The sequence below is a fragment of the Papio anubis genome, chromosome 9 (genome assembly GCF_008728515.1).
Source record: "Papio anubis isolate 15944 chromosome 9, Panubis1.0, whole genome shotgun sequence".
In the NCBI taxonomy this organism is placed as follows: domain Eukaryota; kingdom Metazoa; phylum Chordata; class Mammalia; order Primates; family Cercopithecidae; genus Papio; species Papio anubis.
The window spans coordinates 115871658-115883891 of NC_044984.1; the positions used below are offsets into that span (position 1 = coordinate 115871658).

At 50.3% G+C, this 12234-nt stretch overlaps 1 protein-coding gene across 16 annotated transcripts in view; it reads right to left on the bottom strand.

The window, feature by feature from the left end:
• Positions 1–12234, bottom strand: part of KDM2B (lysine demethylase 2B) — a 153570-nt gene that overhangs the window by 55160 nt on the left and 86176 nt on the right. For all 16 annotated transcript variants that reach the window (XM_031650834.1, XM_021923049.2, XM_031650831.1 and 13 more), the window contains one exon: positions 10507–10593. In XM_031650834.1, coding sequence (XP_031506694.1) covers positions 10507–10593 — 87 coding nt within the window. The remainder of the gene's footprint in view (positions 1–10506; positions 10594–12234) is intronic.

Below are 12234 nucleotides of genomic sequence, written 5' to 3' on the forward strand. Positions count from 1 at the left end.
TGGAGAATCACTGAAGGATTGATAACAAGGGTTGGGGGCTGACTGTATCCACCCCCAAAATTCGTATGTTGAAGTCCGAGCCCCCAGCACCCATATGACTGTTGTCCTTATAAAACGAGGACATCTGGGCACAGACCCTTACAGAGGGAAGATGAGGTGAAGACCCAGGGAGACCACAGCCACCTACAAACCAAGGAGAGAGGCCTGAAGCAGATCTTCGCACAGTCCCAGATGGAACCTGCCTGCCGACAGCTTCACCTTGGACTTCTGGCCTCCAGAACTCTGAGGCAGTACGTTTCCGTCACGATCCTTTGTTATAAAGCCCTAGTCGACTAATACACAAGCGAGAGCTGTGATGGGGTCTAAATTTCAGGAGGTTACTTTGACAGCTGGGAGACTAGAAGGGCCTGAGCCTGGTGGCAAAGGGGCGACACCAGTTTGAGGATGTTGAAAATCATTCTGCGGTCGGGTTTCCAGAAAGAGGTGAGAACACTAGCCCGAAGACGCCCTGTAAATCCAACACCTAAGAGCCATCCCTGACACCTCCCCTCAACCCAGCAGCAGAAGCTTCCCACTGTCCCATCAGTGTTGCCTCCCAAATATATCTGGGATCCAACCTCTTCATTGCCACAGTCACTATGCTAAACTGATCCACTGTTAGGAGGCCTTTAGCAATAGCCTCCTTGATGGCCTCTCCCTCACCAAGTGTCCCAACTTCACACTATTCTGTCTTCAAAAACCTTCTGTCAGGGGGCAGCGGGGGGGGAGAATGGGGGGTGAGTGTTAAACAGGGCCGGGGTTCCAGGATTCCTGTTTGGAGTGATGAAAGAGTCCTGGAGATGGATGGTGATGATGGCTGCACAACACGTTAAATAATAATAATGGCCGGGCGTGGTGGCTCACGCCTGTAATCCCAGCACTTTGGGAAGCCGAGGCGGGCAGATCACGAGGTCAGGAGATCGAAACCATCCTGGCTAACATGGTGAAACTCCGTCTCTAGTAAAAATACAAAAAAAAAAATTAGCCGGGCTTGGTGGCGGGCGCCTGTAGTCCCAGCTACTCAGGAGGCTGAGGCAGGAGAATGGCGTGAACCCGGGAGGTGGAGCTTGCAGTGAGCAGAGATCTCACCACTGCACTCCAGCCTAGGCGACAGAGCGAGACTCCATCTCAAAAAATAAATAAATAAATAAATAAATAATAATAATGCCACTGAACTATGCACATAAAAATAGTTGAAATAGCTTTTTTTTTTTTTTGAGATGGAGTCTTGCTTTGTCACCCAGGTTGGAGTGCAGTGGCACGATCTCAGCTCACTGCAACCTCCACCTCCTGGGTTTATGCAGTTCTCCTGCGTCAGCCTCCTGAGTAGCTGGGACTACACGCATGCGCCACCACGCCCAGCTACTTTTTGTATTTTTAGTAAAGACAGGGTTTCACCATGTTGGCCAGGCTGGTCTCAAACTCCTGACCTCAAGTGATCCACCCACCTCAGCCTCCCAAAGTGCTGGGATTACAGGCGTGACCCACCATGCCCAGCCTGAAGTGGTAACTTTTACGCAAAATATATTTTACCACATTTTTTTTTTTCAGATGGAGTCTTGCTCCTTTGCCAGGCTGGAGTGCAGTGGCATAATCTCGACTCGCTGCAACCTCCGCCTACTGGGTTCAAGCTATTCTCCTGCCTCAGCCTCCTGAGTAGCTGGGATTACAGGTGTGTGCCACCACACCTGGCTAATTCTTGTATTTTTAGTAGAGATGGGGTTTTACCTTGTTGGTCAGGCTGGTCTCGAACTCCTGACCTCATGATCCCCCCCCCCCCCCCCCCTTGGCCTCCCAAAGTGCTGGGATTAAAGGCATGAGCCAATGCGCCTGGCTTTTTTTTTTTTTTTTTTTTGTAGAAACGGTGTTTCATCATCATGGTCAGGCTAGTCTTGAACTCCCGACCTTGTGATCCACCTGCCTCAGCCTCCCAAAGTGTTGGGATTACAGGCGTGAGCCACTGCGCCCGGCATTTTACCATGACTAATAAAAATCACAGACCAGGTGCAGTGGCTCACACCTGTAATCCCAACACTTTGAAAGGCTGAGGCAGGCAGAGCACATGAGGTCAGGAGTTTGAGACCAGCCTGGCCAACATGGTGAAACCCTGTCTCTACTAAAAATACAAAATTAGCCAGGAGTGGTGGCAGATGCCTATAATCCGAGCTACTCGGGAGGCTGAGGCAGGAGAATTACTTGAGTCCAGGAGGCGGAGGTTGGTATTGAGCCAAGATTACGCCACTGCACTCCAGCCTGGGTGACACAGCAAGAATCTCTCTCAAATAATAATAATAATAATCACAAAGTCAAGCATGGGGGTGCACACCTGTAGTCTCAGCTACTCGGGAGGCTGAGGTGGAATGATCTCTTAAGCCCAGCAGTATGAGGCTACAGTGAACTATGATTGAGCCACGGCACTCCAGCATGGGCAACATAGTGAGACCGCTCGCTCCCCATACAAAAAATAAACAAAATTAGTTGGGTGTGATGGCGCATGCCTGTGGTCCCAGCTACTCAGGAGGCTGAGGGGGGAGGATCATTTGAGCCTGGGAGGTGGGGACGGTAGCGAGCTGTGGTCACGCCACTTGTACTCCAGCCTGGGCAACAGGGCAAGACCTTGTGTCAAACAAAAAAGAAAGGAAAGAAACAAAAGCAGGAAAGAAAGAACGAACGACAGAACTGGCGCATCCTTTTGCCACCCATATTTTTCTCTCTACAGGATTCTTCTGCTGTTGATGTTGTATACAACATTATTTAGAAGCAGCAGAACATTCTCTGTGGGCATTCGTTGACTGGACGTTTTTGTTGACCTCCCAAGAATTTGCCAGACTCCAGACTCCATGAATGACTCAGACGGCAGGAGGAACGCACTTGGAATTCCAGATCGGAGGCCCAGGTTTCTCTTCACATGGCTCCCCTCACCGCACCCTCCAAGAATCAACTTGTTTCTCCTGTCTTTCTTTGCTCTCCTGGGACCCACATCCTGGCCCTGCGGCTTCCATCGCGGCCTCCTCCCAGCATGTTGAGCTGCGCACTTCCTCTTGGGGAGCTGCTCTCCCACAAGCCTTTCACCAGACCTGTCCTGCCCTCAGCACTGGACATCTGACACCCTTGGCCTTTGACATCCTCTCCTCCTACCCTGACCCGGTGGAGAACCCCATGGCCTCAGTGGCCTCAAACCCGCAGGGGCACATTCTCAGGCAAACCATCACTCCCTTCCGAAGAGCCTATGACTCCTCCCTTCTAGGAGGAGGAAGAGATAAAGGAGAAGCTGCTGCTTTTATTTTTCTTTTCGAGACGGGGTCTCGCTCTGCTGCCCAGGCTGGAGTGCAGTGGGGCGATCTCCGCTCACTGCAATCTCTGCCTCCTGAGTTCAAGTGATTCTCCTGCCTCAGCCTCCCAAGTAGCTGGGATTATTGGTATGCGCCACCATGCCCGGCTAATTTTTTGTATTTTCAGTAGAGATGGGGTTTCAACATGTTGGTCAGACTAGTCTCAAACTCCTGACCTCAACTGATCCGCCCGCTTCAGCCTTGGCATGCCTAGATAAAGCAGCTTCTTAAACCAGTTCCCACCCCCAAACCCCCAGGAAATGCCAGCCCATTTCAGCACGGCCATAACTACTGCAAAGAAATTAAGTCATTCAGGCCCTTGCTTGCGATTAAGTTTTGCACAAGCAAATAATAATTTTGGGATGGGAAATGCCTCTAAACCATTCAGCCCCCTCCCCTGGTCCCCGCTCCTCCTCTTGTGTCCTCAGTTTCTATCAAGAACATCAAAAGCCTTCTGGGTGGGCAGATTCAGGGTTACTTTTAAACCATAATTACAAAAAACTAGAATAGCAAACACTGATTGATGGCCCACTCTAAAGACATTTCACAGACATCATCTCACCACAGCCCCACAAGAAAGGTGCTGTTAGCCCCTTTCACAGATAAGTAAACTGAGGCTGAGACTTGCTCAAGACCACATAGCTAGTCAGTGGCGAAGGAAGGAGTCCACCCAAAGGTGCATCTGACCCCAAAAATGCATCTGAGCAGTGCAGAGAATGACCTGGGAAGCTTTTATGTATTCATTTTTATTTATGTATTGGTTTGTTTTGTTTTTTGTTTTTTTTTCCGAGATGGAGTCTTGCTGTGTCACCCAGGCTGGAGTGCAGTGGTGTGATCTCAGCTCACCGCAACCTCTGCCTCCTGGGTTCAAGTGATTCTCCTGCCTCAGCCTCTCGAGTAGTTGGGATTACAGACATATACCACCACGCCCAGGTAATTTTGTATTTTTTTTTTTTTTCTTTTTGAGACAGAGTCTCGCTCTGTCGCCCAGGCTGGAGTGCAGTGGCCAGATCTCAGCTCACTGCAAGCTCCGCCTCCCGGGTTCACGCCATTCTCCTGCCTCAGCCTCCCGAGTAGCTGGGACTACAGGCGCCCGCCACCTCGCCCGGCTAGTTTTTTGTATTTTTTTGGTAGAGACGGGGTTTCACCGTGTTAGCCAGGATGGTCTCGATCTCCTGACCTCGTGATCCACCCGTCTCGGCCTCCCAAAGTGCTGGGATTACAGGCTTGAGCCACCGCGCCCGGCCAATTTTGTATTTTTTTAGTAGAGACAGGGTTTCTCCATATTGATCAGGCTGGTCTTGAACTCCCAACCTCAGGTGATCCGCCTGCCTCGGGCTCCCAAAGTGCTGGGATACAGGCATCAGCCACCACACCTGGCCTTTTGTTTTGTATTTTTAGTGGAGATGGGGTTTCACCATGTTGGCCAGGCTGGTCTTAAACTCCTGACCTCAAGTGATCCGCCCAACTCGGCCTCCCAAAGGGCTGGGATTACAGGCATGAGCCACCGCGCGCAGTTTTATTTTTTTATTTTTATTTATGTATTTATGTATTTATTTATTTATTTATTTTTGAGACAGGATCACACTCTGTCACCCAGGCTGGGGTGCAGTGGAGTGATCATAGGTCACTGCAGCCTCCAACTCCTGGGCTTAAGTGATCCTCCAGCCTGAGCCTCCCAAAGTGCTGAGATTACAGGCATTACAGGCATGAGCCACAGTGCCCGCCCCGAGAAGCTTTTATTTTTTAATGAGACCAAGACTCACTCTGTCACCCAGGCTGGAATGCAGTGGTGCAATCTCAGCTCACTGCAACCTCTGCCTCCTAAGTTCAAGTGATTTTCCTGCCTCAGCCTCCCGAGTATCTGGGACTACAGGCGCCTGCCACCATACCTGGCTAATCTTTGTATTTTTAGTAAAGATGGGGTTTTACCATGTTGGTGAGGCTGGTCTCGAACTCCCGGCCTCAAGTGATCCACCTGCCTCGGCCTCCCAAAGTGCTGGCATTATAGGCGTGAGCCACCACACCTGGCCCCGAGCTGCTTTTAGAAAGTGCAGATCCCCAGGCCCACCCCAAGCCTACAGAATGGCTACATCAAGGGTGGGGGCCAGGAAGCTGTATTTTTTCACAAGTCCCCCAGGTGAAGCTGATGCCACCAGCCTGGGGACTGGTCCTCATTACAGCACATGGCCTTCCTGAGAAATTACAGGACCCTGAGTAGTTGGCAATACAGGGCAGCCATTATTGCTAGCCCCCTCCACCTCAACTGTACAGCATCAGCTTCATGACTACGGGCCGACAGGACTGAGAGCCGGGCAGGGACCTGCCGGAAGCACTAGGGGACTCTCACTGAATCACGTGCCTCCCTTCGGGGAAAGGCTGTGCGTCACTCCCGAGGGACCCCAGATGGAGCAGGCCTCTGGGATCGAAGGGACCAACTTCGGAGGAAAGGGGAGAGAGACAAAGCAGAAGCAAAGGTCACAAGTCATCGAGGGTGTGTTGCTTCCTCTTGTGGTTCCTGTGTGGCTCCGAAATGTCCCCGTAAGGAAGCTGATCCAACAGCTACTGACGAGGACTGTCTCCATGCCCCCATCAGGGTGCTCGTCCTCCGCACTCCAGCCTCTCTGCTCCCATACTCCAGAAAAATTGCCAGTCATTGAAATTCAAGTGGCAGCCTGGTTTGGCCACTAGAGATAATGAATGAAGAAGCTGGCAGCGTCCACAGGCTGGCTTGCTAGCCAGAGGCAGTCGTGGCTGGGTCCCCCGTCCTTCCTCAGTTTCCTCCTTTGGGAATAAACCAGCAAGCCAGCCAGTAGCCATGTCTGGCAGCTGAGCCAGGGCTCAGCTCACTAATAAGGCCGAGGTCAGAGGCCAGGCCTCAAATAAGCTCCATTCCCTCGCCCAGCCTGTAAGGTCACAGACGGGCCCCCACCATCCTGCCCCTTGGTCATAAAAGGAAGCAGCCGGAGTGTAGACAGATCAAAACAAATCCAACACCACTTGTGGAAACAGCCAATCAGGTGGATGGTGATGGATGGTGGCTCAGTAGCATCTTGGATATGAAGGACACCGCATCAGAAATGACCTCACAGCACCTAATCAGTTCCAGAAAAGAGCTTTGTTCTCCTGGAGGCAAGGTGGGAGATCAAAGCATTTCTTGCTAATCATCACTTAGCCTTAATTACTTGTTAGGTAACCCGACCCAGATCAAATACCACTCCCTACCTTGCATCCTGAGGGCCTCAGTGAGCACCCTTGATCTTTCACCCCAACCTGCATCCAATGGGAGGAAGCTGCAACCTGGGAACCCAGAGACCCCGGGCGGCCCAGGCAGTCAGTCGTTTAGTTATTTCTTCCTTTCCTGTTAACTTTTTAACCCCACCAGCCAGGAAATGCATAAACATAGCAGGGGCCTCCCTCCCCCCTCTCCCTGCCACATGTCACTGGTTCCTCACCGTGCAGTGACAGAAACCTGCACATCTGGGGTCCGACGCCTTCCTTCTCCTAAGGAAGTGGCCCGAGGGTCACTGCTGCACCTCTCCAAGCTCTCTGCTTCCTCAACTGCACCAAGGTGATAACACCCTCCATCTCCCAGCCTCATGGGAAGGGTAAAGTCAAATAGACAAACTGCGTCTGGAAGCTGCTGCGTATACTGGGGAGTGCCCAGGAGTTTCAGCTGGGCTGGGGGTCATTTATTTTCAGGGCTCGGTGGTGGGCCCGGGGTATTCATTCCTCTTCTGCTTCATACCAGTTTGTGGCTCTGAAGTTATTTACTTCCTTATTTTTAAAATATTTATTTGTGACTGGGTATGGTGGCTCACGCCTGTAATCCCAGTACTTTGGGAGGCCGACGTGGGCACATCACCTGAGGTCAGGAGTTCGAGATCAGCCTGGCCAACATGGTGAAACCCCGTCTCTACTAAAAATACAAAAAATTTGCCGGGCATGGTGGCGGACGCCTGTAGTCCCAGCTATTCGGGAGGCTGAGGCAAGAGAATCACTTGAACCCAGGAAGCGGAGGTTGCAGTGAGCCGAGATTGCGCCACTGCACTCCAGCCTGGGTGACAAGAGCAAGACTCCATCTCAAAAAAAAAAAAAGTACACCTGAAGAAGATAATCAAAGAATTATGCAGAAGAGCACTGCTCGATAGAAATAACAGAAGTACGTACGGTAAGCCAGGCACTGTGGCTCATGCCTGTAATCACAACACTTTGGGAGACCGAGGCAGGCGGCTTGCTTGAGCTCAGGAGTTCAGCCTTGGCAACATGGCAAAACCCCATCTCTACCAAAAATATAAAAAACTAGCCAGGCGTGATGGCGCGTGCCTGTGGTCCCAGCTACTTGGGAGGCTGAGGTGGGAGGATCGCTTGATCCAGGGAGGCAGAGGTTGCAGTGACCTATGATTGCACCACTGCACTCCAGCCTGGGCAACAGAATTAAGACTCTAAATAAACGAATGAATGAATGAATGAAATAGAAGGTGAGCCACATAGGTACTTTTGAGTTTTTTGTTGCCACATTTGAAAAGGTAAAAACAAACAGTGAAATTAATCTGAATAATCCAGCCTTATTTCAACAATGTATCGTGTACATAGTCATTTCAACTAGAGCTGCCAGGATTTAGCAAATAAAACGGCAGTGCATCCCCAGGCTGACGGAAGGGTGCTATCTCAGCTCACTGCAACCTCCACCTCCCAGGTAGGTCTGGGTTGCATTCTCTTGCCTCAGCCTCCCTGGAGTAGCTGGGATTACAGGCACGCAGTTAGCCATGACCAGTTAATTTTTGTATCTTTTTAGTAGAGACGGGCCATGCTGGGCCAGGCTGGTCTGCAACTCCTGACCTCAGTGATCTGCCCACCTTACGCCCCAAAGTGCTGCTGGGATTACAGGTGAGGAGCCACTGCACCAGGCCTCCATAAGTGTTTGAAATGACTCAGCCTGCCTAATATGCAGGAAACTCCTGTCTCTACTTAAAATACATAAAAACTGGGGTCGGCATGGTATGGTGTTTCGTAACTTAGGCCACTGGATTGGCAGGAAAAATCAGTTTTGAACTCCGGAGGCAGAGGTTGCAGTGAGCCGAGCCACCGCACCTGTTTCAGCTGCATAAGAGCAAAACTCGGTCTCAAAAGGCTTGAAATCTTGCTACAGTATTAATTTTTTCTTCTTTCTCTTTTGAGATAGGGTCTCATTCCCATTGACGTAGTTTGAGGCAGTGGGTAAAATTACAGCTCACTGCAGCCCCTCAGCCCTGGGCCTAAGCGATCCTCCTGCTTGGCCTCCCAAAGAGCTGACTACAGGCATGTACTATCATGCCTGGCTCTTTTTTTTTTTTTTTTTTTTTGAGATAGAGTCTCAGCTGCCCAGGCTGAGGCAGGGCTGATCTCAGCTCACTGCAGCCTGGCCTCCTGGTTTACTGAGCCTCTGCCCCTCTAGCCTCCGGAGTAGCTGGGACTACAGGCGCCCCACCACCAGGCCAGCCCCAGCTAGTTTTTGTATTTTTTAGTAGAGATAGGGTTTTCACCAGTATAGCTTAGATGGTCTTGATCTCCTGATCTGATCTCGCCTGGCCCCGGCCTCCCAAAGGCTGGGATTACAGGCTTGGAGCCACCAGCCTTTTTTTTCTTTTGGGTAGAGAGATGAGGTTCCTACTTATGCTACTCAGGCTGATCTTGAACTCCTGGGTTCAGGCATCCTCCCCCTCAGCCTCCTGGAGTAGCTGAACACAGGCATGTTTCTACCATGTTCATTTTGTGTTTTTTATAATAGCCAAAAAAAAATCAGAAATTAACAAAATACCTCTTGGGGCTACTGAAGTCACAAATAATATTTAGAGCATGCTAACCTCAGGACAGCCCTTGTCTGAAGGGTTTTACATGTCTTATTCCTATTTAGGTTCTGATAAATCCACTGAAGAAAAAGTCTTGGTATAACTGCATTTTATAAATAAGGAAAGTAGTATTCGGATAGTATGTAACTTGTCCAAGGAAGTGGTGAAGCTGCCTGGAGGCAGATGGATGGTAGAGAGATGACCTGATACATATGTATCCCACCTAGGACCACCTTTGGAAGGGTGCTCACCAAAACTGTTTTCTCTGGATGGCGGACTTTGAGGTGAGCACTGGTTGAAAATTTGGCCTCTGCTGCCAAACCGACCGATCTTTGTGTACTTGGCTGTCCTAACGAGTGACTTGACCTTTTGAAGCCTCAGTTTCCTCATCTATAAAATGAGAGTCACAACTATCTACGCCACAGAGTTGCTGAAACATAAATAAGATAAGGGCTGTGGAGGTCCAGACAACAGCCAACTGCTCCTACGAAGTCTTCAACAATACAGCCATTATTCCTCTTCTTCGTGACCTGGTCCTTTCCCATTTGATTAGACATTTTTATTTTATTTCATTTATTTATTTATTTTTTATTTTTATTTTTTGGATAGAGTCTCACTTTGTAGCCCAGACTGGAGTGCAGTGGTGCAATCTCTGATCACTGCAACCTCCACCTCCCAGGTTCAAGCGATTCTCCTGCCTCAGCCTCCCAAGTAGCTGGGACCACACGCGTGCACCACCATGCTTGCATTTTTTTGTATTTTAGTGGAGATGGGGTTGTGCCATGTTGGCCAGGCTGGTCTCGAACTCCTGACCTCAGGTGATCCACCCGCCTCCACCTCCCAAAGTGCTGAGATTACGGGCGTGAGCCACCGCCCTCGACCGATTACACATTTGTATGTTGAGTATCAATCAGTTTTACACACTGAGAAAAAGTTCCTTTCAAAAGAGGAGAAGACAGCCCATGAAGCAGCTAAAGGAAAAGGAAAAAGGAAGGGAAGAAGCAAGGGAGTGAGGGAAGGAGAGTCAGAAAATCCACCTAACCACAGGGAAAGGCGAGGTGTGAGCGCCCCCCAGTTTTCCAAGTGACCACCAGGCGGCACTGTTCGCAGTTCCCACAACTAGGTAAAGCAGCCCCGTTCCAAAAACAAAAACACAGAACAAATCACCAAAATCCTTCATTGTCACTGGGGTGCCTTCATCTCAGGAGGCCCCAGAGCCACCGAGAAAGTCGCGGACGTTCACCCTACAGGAGGTGGGAAGAAAGTGGGAAGCAGCCGCCCACTGCAGGCAGGCTGCGTCTTACCTTCGGAGTCTTCTTTGGCCAAGTCACCACAGGGACCCCAGTGATGGCCAGACTAGGGTCATCGTCCGCGTGCTCCTTCAGGACATTCTGTGGCCAAACAAAGCATCCATATTAGCCCAGGGGGAAGGGGAGGCCTCTGACGGGGGCCGAACAGCAGACATAGTCCAGCAAGGATTGCACTCCACAAAGTCAACACCCGCCCATGACTCCACCACCACCCACACGCTCAGTAGAAACCAAGTCACTAGGGTCCCCTGGGGCCCACAAAACATACAATGTTCCCCTCTGCCCTCTACAGATTTTTTTTAACAAAGCAAATCACACACCTCCCTGTGACTTCCACGTATGTATCACCCATGATCACAGTTATGACAGCTAGGGCTTGTCCAGAGTGTCAGTGACTCACAGGCAAACTTTTTTTTTTTCTTTTTTGAGACAGAATCTTGCTGTCACCCAGGCTGGAGTGCAGTGGTACAATCATAGCTCACTACATCCTTGACCACCTGGCTCAAGTGATCCTCATGCCTCAGCCTCCTGAGTAGCTGAGACCACAGGCGCATGGCACCCTCCCTGGCTAAATTTTTTTTTTTCTTTTGAGACAAAGTCTTACTCTGTCGCCCAGGCTGGAGTGCAATGGCGCAATATTGGCTCAAGCAACTTCTACCTCCTGGGTTCAAGCGATTTCCCTGCCCCAGCCTCCTGAGTAGCTGTGAATGCAGGTGTGTGCCACCACACCGCACTAATTTTTGTATTTTTAGTAGAGATGGGGTTTTGCCATGTTGGCCAGGTTGGTCTCCAACTCCTGACCTCAAGTAACCCACCTGCCTTGGCCTCCCAAAGTGCTGGGATTACAGGCGTGAGCCACTGTGCCCAGCCATAATTTTTAAAAATTTTTTGTGGAGACAGGGTATATGCCATGTTGCCCAAACTTCTGGCCTCGAGGAATCCTCCCTCCTCAGCCTACCAAAATGCTAGGATTACAGGGGTAACCCATTGCACCTCATTTAATTCCTACCAAGTACTCCGGAAGGGTTGGGCAGTGGCACCACGGATCCTCTAATGTTCACAAATTTAACTACGTACTCAGAGAAGCAAACAAAACCAACTGCCAGACCTTGACGCCTTCACAGGGCCATGACTCCGTCCTTCAGTCAGCTTGCTACGTGTACACTAACCATGCTGTGTGACAATGTGTAAATATTTTTTGCAACATGGGCCCTAAATACAAGAAGATGCTTGATCTGGTCTGACCGAGGATGGAGTCATGTGGCCAAATGGTGGCAGAAAAATGGGCTGCGTTGGACGGACTGCCAGGTTGCGTGGCGATCTCCCACGAGGCACACTGTGTTCACCCTCATGAGTAGTTCGAAGGTTCTTCAAAGGGAATTCTCATGCTACCAGACTTTGGCCTTGTGTGGCTGGACTTTAGAACCTCATCCAGGTATAAGATGCTACCCAGCTGAATTATCTAACAGCCACCATAGGGAAGGTTACCGAGGCTCAGATAGGCTCACAGGACTTTAGTGCTGCCCCAGACTATGAAGACAGACCCCCGGAACCCCACTCTCTGGCACCAGACTTTCTGCCCCATGACCACCCACACAGGATTTTCTCTGGCTACATCCACACATCCACAGCACCCCACAAAAAAAATGTGTTTAAATACACACGGACCTATCACTGGGCCATTCTGATCCTGGACCATGGATTGCTGAATTGTATAAAAAC